General features: G+C 43.1%; 1 protein-coding gene across 1 annotated transcript; it reads right to left on the bottom strand.

Moving 5' to 3' along the window:
* Nucleotides 1-549: 549 nt before the first annotated feature.
* Nucleotides 550-10,292, bottom strand: ankrd33bb (ankyrin repeat domain 33Bb). The gene is made up of 5 exons (XM_034613638.1): nucleotides 9,810-10,292; nucleotides 5,723-5,852; nucleotides 2,601-2,741; nucleotides 1,858-2,021; nucleotides 550-1,767 (listed from the first exon to the last, which is right to left on the bottom strand). Exons 1-5 carry the CDS (start codon nucleotides 10,290-10,292, stop codon nucleotides 1,111-1,113), a joined length of 1,575 nt encoding a protein of 524 aa, XP_034469529.1. The 3' UTR covers nucleotides 550-1,110.

Raw genomic sequence — 10,292 nt, 5'->3', positions numbered from 1 at the left:
ATCTTACACACTGAACCTTTAAGTAAGTAACATGTATTGATGAGAGATGTGAGGATGAGGAAGAGGAGGAGAGAGAAGGTCCCATGTGTCACGTGTCCCCTGACAAACTCCGGCTATTTATCACACATTTATTTACATTAAATAAAAACCATTTTCTTCACCAAAGCACTTTTATTATAGTTTTACTGGCCAAACTTAAACCTCCACTCTGCTGCTGTTGATAAATCAAGCGCTTCTTCATTCAAAACACACATTTCCTCCGAACATAATTCCTCCAGCACTAGATGTGTTTGTGTTAGTTGTGAAGAAATGTAACTATAGGCCACAGAGCCGCAGTATTCTCTGCCTCTCCTCTGTTCTGGTATTTCCTGATCTTTTTCTCGATTAAACATCTTTTTATTCTTTTCATCTTTTTCTCAGTGACTCCTATTTTTCTGAAAGAGCATGACACTTTGTGAGGGTTCAGTTTTTTTTAGGTTAAGAATTATAATATAAATACATTTCCAAATACTTGAGCGGCATATATTTCAGCAGAAATGCTACATCAGGCCGTTTTTTTGACCACAGGTTCCCAAAGGTTTTTTATATGAGGGAAAATGCAGTATGTACTTTGCCAGTTTCAAGGTCATTAGTACAAAACTTCCTTTAACCAGCCTGTAACGTTCTATAATGAATATGTTTGCAGCTTGGTAGCAAATGTTCTGAGGCGTCACCAGACTATAACAGATCGAGACCATCTGCTGAGCTCTTCATTTCTGAAACCCTCGCACTTCTTTTTCTTCAGTACCTTTTGCCACATGCCAATGGATTTACCATATATTTGAGCTGCCTGCTGTCAGCACTGAGGAACTCGTACTACATACAGTACACTGTGGATTTCTGTCCTGAGCCCCTGTGTCGCTCCCATACTGCATCGCAAATTGTGCTTTTAAAAATATGCATGAACTCAAGTAGAAACAAGGCAACGAATCCAACAGTGTCGGCAATCTCAGGAAACAGACGTGAAAAGGATCAGTTATATTCATTCACTTTGAAGAACACTGCATCATGTGATCCATTGGACTGTTTGCTGCAGTCCCTCATGTCGTGCTCTGTCCTCGTCCCGTCTCCTCACCTCCTCTTGGTCAGAGTGAACAGTGTCTGTCTCTCCTGTTCCTGCCTCCTCTCTATTCTCTTCATCTTGTAATCCCACTTGGGAATCTGCAGCTCGTTGTGGTTATTGCTCCGTCGGCGTTTCTCTGGTATAAAGCTCGGAGCCGGGGCCTTGCAGAGCCTCACTTTGGGCACCATGATGCCCGGCCGCACACTGCTCCTTCGCAGCATATTGAGTGGCAGGAGACTGGCTCGCCTAAAGGCCACAGAGGACACCATGGCCACGTCACTGAGCAGCTGGTGCTGCAGGCTGGCCCTCCGATCCCTCTCCTTGGGAATGAGGAGGACCCGTGAGTTCTGGAATAATCTCTTATAGTTGTTCAGTCTGTCCGGGCCCAAGTGCTTCAGCTGAGCCACGCGATGCCTCCTCAGAATCTCCTGCACGGCGTGACGACGCTTCCCGACGCAGGGGGGGCTTCCCGGGCACACTGTTCTGCAGGCTATGGCAATGAGCGGGCTGGAGATACTGGTGGTGATCTGGACCATGTGGTCGAGAACACCCTCATCCATAGGGTTTACCTTGTTGTTGATATAAAACCTATAAGGGCAGCAGGAGAGAAAGTTGATCAAACGCCTCCAGCAGGAATTTGGTACTCGGGCCTGGTCCACCAGCTCCTGCACAAGAGCATCAAACATTGTGGTTCAAAAGAAATGACTTAAAAAAAGAACACAATATAAATTCCATGTCATGAGGAATGTATTAACCTCCAGTATGGGCCACTCCAGAGGGAAGGAGTCACAGAACTGCTCAGCACAGGGCTTCAGCATCAGACGGTGCATCAGGTTGGCTGTCTCATAGCGACCCGTGAACAGGGCCCACTCCCTGGGAGTCAGACTGCGGCCGTTGTCCCGGGCCTGAATATCACTTCCTGGAAACATGAAGATTTATGGAGACGATCAAGGGAAAGTCTGTGACTGCAGCTGTTCAGTAATCTGATGAGCATGTGCACTGATCCAGCTGTGGCTCAGGAGATTGAGCGGGACATCCACTAACCAGAAGGTCGATGGTTAGATTCCTGTTTACTCCAGTCTGCTTTCAGAAGTGTCCTTGGGCAAGATACTGAACCCTATATTGCCCCTGAACACTGTACCCGCAGTGTATGAAAGTATGTAATAGAAAAAGTGATGTATATAGAGTGAATGGGTGCATGCAACTTGTGCTGTAAAACGCTGTGAGTGGTTAATTAGAAATACTATAAATACAATAAAACTATATATGATATGACTGTATAAACCAATCCATTTACCATTGGTTTAATAGATTAAATGTGATTAACTTTATACATACATTTACCCTTATACATAAGATTTTATATAGCCCAATATCACAGACTAGCACTATTTCTCCTCATGGGTCAAAACAATCAGAATATGTAGTTTTCGAGAATTTGATGCTCATTTACTCTGCCTGTGTTCTTCTGTATAAGAAGAAATGAAGTTACACTCACCAGCCAGCATGAGAGCCCGCGAACACTCAGCTCGACCCTGCATGGCCGCCTTCATCAGAGCTGTGAAGCCGTGACAGTTCCTCCTCTCAATGTCCAACCCAGGGAAGTAGTTCAGCAGATAGTTGCAGATGAACACATGACCTGCAGGACAGAGAGAGACATGGAAAGGTCATTTAGACGTGGACAGGTCTCTACGTAGCTTCTTCTGACATTGGATTTGCTTCTCTTCATTCACACAACACTCCTTTTTTTAAATCAATATTACAAACAAACGAAAAGTTTGTGTTCTTAATATGTAACTTTGTGGCACAGTTTAAGTCCCTCCCCAGACAGGTTATGGATGTGGGCCACTTCAGGCATTGATGCAACACTTCTGGCCTTCTTGTGGCTGAACTAAATGGATGTGAACCCAAAGTGACCCACTTGTAAAAAAGCAAATGTGCCCAAATATCCCCAAATAAATGTTTTGGCAAAGCAAGCAAGGTGTAATCTGGATGTGAACCTGAAGTGACCCACGAGGTTAATGATGAATTTGGCCCAAATAGCACGAAACAAACTAGGGTCACCTTTGGTTGACATGCGGTATTGCTTGATTGTGGCCTAGATCTGGCAAACAGAAGCGGACCGTCCAAGTACCATCATCCCCTGCAGTATGTGGGCCTGTTGTGGGATGTGGGCCAAATCTGTGCCAAAACAATGATGCTATGTGGGTCCTGTTCACACGAGGCCAACAGTGAATATTGGATGTGGTCGGTCGCCATTTTGGTCTAAACTGAAATATCTCACACTTGAGCACAATTAATACACACAATGAAGAACTTAAATACATAAATGCAGTAACTCAAGAGCACAAACTAGTGATTTAACGGCAATAATTTGTTTTTTATTTCCCCAACAACACCTAGTTTTAAAGACATATTCTGCATATGGATGCAATCAAAGTTCATTGATTTATTTCATAATGTCAAGTCACCATCAAACTTTCCACTTTGCATTGTTTTATCACTATCTTCACTGTGACTAATGGAACTTGAAGTCAAACTGCAGGTTTTTACCATGCACAACACTTTGTTAAACATTCACAACATTGACCTGACTGAGTAAAACCAGGGTATTAAAACCATCTGACCTGTTTCATTGTACCAGGCGTGAGGGATTTCACCCATCAGCTACACAGCCTGTTCACCCTGCTGCTGTTTGCCATGTACCATAAGTGTCCACTGCCTGATCACCAGACTCTTTCCTCACGCTGTAAGATCCCTGATCCTCCACCACAAAAAAACTAAGACTGGATTATTTTTTCATTCATTTATGCCACTTTGTTGAAAGTATCATAAAGGGACTACAGCTGTAATTTCCATTGCATTGTGTTACACAGTAATATTTCTTTTAAATCTTGAATGTTAACTCCAGCTGTCGAGCTATTTTCTTCCCTTAGTAAAGAGCGAGTAAAAGTTTTTCTCCTCTGTCTGATGACCACTTTGCTGCAGGAATCACAGACTTGGTCACTGTTCCCCCGAGGTGTTGCAGAGTACTCTGTCATGAAAGGGGGATCAATACTTTTTTAATGGAGCAGAAAATGAAGACTAGTCTGCAGCCATTCATCATCGTTAGCAGATGAGAGGCTGCGTCGCTGTGTCTGATACATGTGGCTGCATCGCTATGAAATTACCTTCGCGATGATACTGTCTAATGTTAGCAAATAACAGGGATTCTTGCAGGCACCAGACCTCATAATACGATCGGAGCTTTAATTTGGACCAATTTTCAAACTCAATTCTCTGCACTGAAGTTTCTACCATGGTAAATTATGCATTAAAGTAAAAGTAGTGGGGGAGAGAAACGTAAAAAAGGTCAAATGTCTCGTTAGGAGGGATATTAGATATATCAGATGTTAGATCGTTTACAAGGATGATTACCTGATGTGAAGAAAGGCTACACCAATAATGGGTTTATAAATGCACACATATGACAGATGTGATATTTTCATTTCAAACATATGAGTGCATCCTCAGTGATCACAGTTGTGTGTGGACAATAATGTACAAAGGATGAAGTGTAACAATGAAAATGCTCCACACTGTGGTAAATGGAGGAGAAAGAAACTCAGTGAGCTCTCTATCTTCTCTGAAGAATCTTTTTATGGATCCCTGTCGGAGTGAACATGTCAGCATGACTGTCTCCCTCAAATACACTTACTCAAGATGACTCCATTAGTTTTAAACGAGTCGCTACTTTCACTGCCGGCAAGAGATGAAGAGATGTAGAAACTTCACTTGTGTGCATGAAATTTTTTTCTTTCGTTATGTAAGTTTAAGCTGTTCTCGTACAAGTCCATTACATCTTTCCATTGCGGTCAGAAAAGAAGGAACCAGCTAAAGTCTCATTATAGTTTTGTTCGAACAGAAGCCACAAATAAATGACAAATCACAGTTTCTCTCATGGGGCTTAACAAGGTGCGACGTCATCTGTCCTTAACCATGATCGCTACTGTGCAGACTGTGGCTCCAGTATCAGAATATTTTAGCATCATTCTTGTACTTGTAAATGTTATTTTGTTGAGGCACACCCGGAATCTATTGCACTTCTGTCCGTCCTGGGAGAGGGATCCCTCACATGTGGCTCTCTCAGAGGATTGTACGTTTTCTTCCCCTGTTAAAAAAAATGTTGGGGTAGTTTTTCCTTACTCTTGTTGAGGGTTAAGGGCAGAGGATGCCACATCTTGTTATGCCCTATGAGACAAATTGTGATTTGTGAATATGGGCTATACAAATAAAATGTATTTGATTTGATTGATTGTACAATGGGAGGAAGTGAAAACAAGTCATGCATTTTAATATACAGGCCGAGATCAAGAGAGGGAGGTGAGTCTCAACCAGGCACAGTGTGTACATGGTCTGAATGAGAGCTAATGAGGCTAATAAGTAATATGATCTGTGGCTGGTCGACCCTGATGACACTTAAGGGCATCATTAAGAATACTAACACTAACAACGCTGCTGTTATTAAGAGATTTGCTTTGATGGTTTCTTTGATTTGTTTACAGCAAATATCGATAGAAGTTTAAAAAATGAGACAATCTACATATAGGTGGTCAATTCAAAGGCCCAAAGCGGGTTTACCTGCTTGCGCTGCCGTGATCAGAGCAGTGTTGCCCTCATTATCCTGCCAGTTGACATCCAGATACGGACACTGAGAGAGGGCGATGACCACATCCAAGTAGCCATGGTAACACGCCGCGATCAGGCCAGACTGAAACACAAAAACCAGAGTGCCTGAGTTTCTACTTCTTCCTCTTCTCTTTGACTGTGATTGAGTTTGGCTTTTAAAAACACCCAATATTGTTCCTCCCGGCCACAGTGAAACTTTTTCTTACGGTTACACCACCTTATTTCCCCTCAGGTGAAAATCATTGCAGGGACTCTCATAAAAAGAAATAACGCTTGTTGGTCATCCTGCCTGCAAGTAGAGCAAAATGCTGCAAGTTACAGTGTGGGCCAAACAGATAGTGACACTGTAATCGACTGTCCAGGCACACCATTGGTCTCCAGCTGGAGATGTCATTGACCAAACACCAAACTGTCCAAATGACTACTGCTTGATTTACTCTTGAAATAACTGTTATATCATTGTTGATGTTGGGATTTGGGGTAATTCATGATATTTTAATATTTTTTTCCCAACAAAAGGGATTGACTTCTCTAAATAAACCTCTCTGCCCCCCACCCTTACTGTGACTGGGGTCGCCTTGTTAAGCTACATATGGGAAATGGTCTGTATTTATATAGCACTCAAAGTTTTACATTCACACACACATTTATACAGTGCATCTATGTGCAGGACTTTTCTCTATGAGAAGGGGCAATTTGGGGTTCAGTGTCTTGCCCAAGGACACTTCGGCATTCTACATATACAGGATGCCCCACTCAGACCCTGTTCCATAAGAGAAACACTGACAAACCACAACATATCAAATGTCTCTCGGTGTAGTAGGCTTCCTATCTGCAGTGGTCATGTACAGTACATGTCTGTTTCATCCCACCAGTTTAGATGGGTTTTAGTAACAATCTAGTATCCCCTGAATGAGGAATTATAAATGATGGCTTTACCCAATGTAAATATGCTGTTCCACCTTTGGATAGAGACGAAGGACCTCAACGAGTACAGTTACAGAGTAAGTTGATACATACAACTTGAACATGATTTAAATGCATAAACTAAGTGAAAGATTTCCAAACATTCCCTGTACACTGACAAATATAATATTATCTGTATTAACACCGTAATGTCCAAACAGAACACAGGCTCCCTTGTGGTTCCAAGAATCTGTAAGAGTAGAACAGGAGGTAGAACCTTCAGCTACCAGGCTCCTCTCCTGTGGAACCAGCTCCCACTCTGGGTTCTAGAGTCTGTAAGAGTAGAACAGGAGGTAGAACCTTCAGCTACCAGGCTCCTCTCCTGTGGAACCAGCTCCCACTCGGGGTTCTAGAGTCTGTAAGAGTAGAACAGGAGGTAGAACCTTCAGCTACCAGGCTCCTCTCCTGTGGAACCAGCTCCCACTCTGGGTTCTAGAGTCTGTAAGAGTAGAACAGGAGGTAGAACCTTCAGCTACCAGGCTCCTCTCCTGTGGAACCAGCTCCCACTCTGGGTTCTAGAGTCTGTAAGAGTAGAACAGGAGGTAGAACCTTCAGCTACCAGGCTCCTCTCCTGTGGAACCAGCTCCCACTCGGGGTTCTAGAGTCTGTAAGAGTAGAACAGGAGGTAGAACCTTCAGCTACCAGGCTCCTCTCCTGTGGAACCAGCTCCCACTCTGGGTTCTAGAGTCTGTAAGAGTAGAACAGGAGGTAGAACCTTCAGCTACCAGGCTCCTCTCCTGTGGAACCAGCTCCCACTCGGGGTTCAGGAGGCAGACACCATCTCTACATTTAAGGTTAAACTTAAAATGTTCCTTTTTGATAAAGCCTATAGTTAGTTGTGGATCAGGTGAGTCCTGAACCAGCCCTTAGTTATGCTGCTATAGGTCCAGACTGCTGGGGGAACTCCCATCAGGCACTGAGCACTTCTCCCCTTCTCTCTGTCTCTCTGCCCCCACATTCATTTATTTACATGTCATCAACTATGTGTCTTTTTGCTCCCATAGTCTCTCGCTCTCTTTCTTTCTCTCTGTGCAGGTATCTCCGACTCCAGAGCTGCAGCATAACAACTATTATTATTATTATTACTATTATTACTTCATTACTATATGAACTGTTGCTGCTATCATTAATAATCAATTGCATCTTTACACTGTTATTGTTTTCAGAGCTGATACCTGATGGGGCACAAGTGTTCCTGGTGTCTCTCACCTCTCTCTTCCCATCTTCTCCCCCTCCCGGCTATCTATCTCTCTCTTCTCTCCCCTCTTTTCCACCCATCTCTTCTCCCCTCCCCATTTTTCCCTGCTCACCCCAACCGGTCGGGGCAGATGGCCGCCCACATTGTGTCTGGCTGTAGAGGTTTCTTCCAGTTAATGAGGGAGTTTTTCTCTCTACAGTCGCCAAGGTGCTGTTCGTTTTGGAAACTATTGGGTTTCTGTATAAAAATGTTAAGGTCTTGACCTTCAATGTAAAGTGCCTTGAGATAATGTATGTTATGATTTGGCGCTATACAAATACAATTGAATTGAATTGAATCTGTATTGTAAATTAACACAGTTATAATTGAAACACACTGGTTCCACATAGAAGTTGCAAATATTACACTTCAGGTGAACAATTGGAGCACAACACACAATAATGCACTCATATAGGCCAGTATAAATATGAGTGTCCTGGTCAATCCCTCTGTGTGTTCCAGCTCCATACGCACACACAGCATCTCTTACCCAGGGCTCAGGTCAATGTCTCTGGGAGCCTGTTAAAAGCTGAGCCCTGATGGCAAGCTTCTTCTTGACACTGCTACTGTGCACTTTACACTCCCCATCTGTCACTGGAGGCTTAACCAACTGCTCTGAACTCCCCTTCAAGACGTGACCTTCAGTGGCTCCTGGAGCTGCTCCAGGATCTGCTGGCCCGACCGCAAAACCTGATGTGACTGCCAGTGAGGAAACTGTTCACCCAGGGTCAATGGGCGTCTTATGCTTCATTGTACAGTCACGATACAAATCAGGACACATCTTAGATGTTGGACTTGTTGACCAGCTATGTATGTATGTATGTATTTAACTGACACTTTTCGTGATGGATACTTAACCTGTAAACTTAACTGTTGACATTGGGGACAAGCAAAAATGCTTAAAATGATATAAAATGGCCAATCAACATTAGTCTAAAATTGGGTGTCATTATCCCATTATTTTGAGGAGCAGTGGTTGATGCATGTGTGTGTGTGTGTGGGGGGGGGGGGGTATAGTGATAGTAATATGCTGAAAAGGTTAAACCCCTAATTGTTGGAAACTTAAGATGTACAGTGGTAATTCACATTTCAATATTGGATATCAATCTACAATGCATCTGTGTTCAGGCATAGCATGGCCATCACTGTGATGAAGAACTATTGCTCCTAGTACAATTCAGTTCCTCAGCTGTACATGAACTCCATGAATGATGGAAGTCCCCAATCAGTGAATAGATCAGATTATATATAGGTCTAATCCAACGTTTAAAGGATTTGACCAGTGAATGTGTTTCAGCAGTACTTCACTTTACATTTCTGCTGACTATTTCGCAACCTATGTTGCGAAATATGTTTGAACTATGTTTCGCAAACTATGTTGTTTCTGACTTTGTAACGTACTTTGAATGTGAATTAACAAATCTACATTGGTTGACCTGATCGTTGCTGGATGAATTCTTTACCTAAGACCATTAAACATTGGTAATAAATTGACTCAAGACTTGCTTGAACTAGATTAATACTCGATCCCCATTACATCAAGGAATGAATAAAATGAATGCTTGTTGAATAGTAAAATATATATGGAACCTGAAGCCCTTCAGAAATCATTGGTAAATGGTCAAAAGAGAAAATAAATGTACAAAAACTGGTATAATTCTTTAAGGACCCTATGGAGCACCATGTGTTATGACCTGATATGACCTGTGTGATCTCACTGTGGTTTCCAGTGGAGAACATTGAAGTTTCTTTGGTTTCCACCATGACGGTGTGGTTTCAAGTGAGTAGAGAAAAACAAACCCTCAACATTTCATTTAAATGCATTAAACCACCTACTCTTCTGTTCCTATCTGTCTCTCTCACTTCCTCCTCGGTCACTCCTTGTCTGATCATGATCTTGACGATGATGGCGTTGTTGTTGTAGCACGCCTTGAAGAAGGAGATGGACTCAGGGCTTGGTGAGCGGTACATGTCAGACATGACTGAATTGTCTGGGGGATAGAAGGAGTCGTCCGAGGCGATGCTCCGCGTGTCAGAGCGATCCGGCAGAGCCTCAAAGTCAAGCTCCTCAAACTCCTGGTAGATATCGTCCTCATCCTCCCAGTAGTTGCGTGTGTAATCAACTTCACTCTCCTCAGGATATTCCTCTCCTGATATCTCGCTGACATCCCCATCTTCATCAACCATAGTGATGGACATGACAGGTGTATCCATGGCCCCTTTATTGGTCGCGAATTCAATATCACCAAATCCAGGTCCTCCAGCTGCTCCATTCTCTCGAACCTTTGAACCTTCAATTTGCTCCTCCGTTATCAACAT

This window comes from Hippoglossus hippoglossus, chromosome 17, assembly GCF_009819705.1.
Source record: "Hippoglossus hippoglossus isolate fHipHip1 chromosome 17, fHipHip1.pri, whole genome shotgun sequence".
Classification (NCBI taxonomy): Eukaryota; Metazoa; Chordata; class Actinopteri; order Pleuronectiformes; family Pleuronectidae; genus Hippoglossus; species Hippoglossus hippoglossus.
Note: the sequence above shows the minus strand (reverse complement) of the source record. Positions and strands in the feature narration are given on the sequence as shown.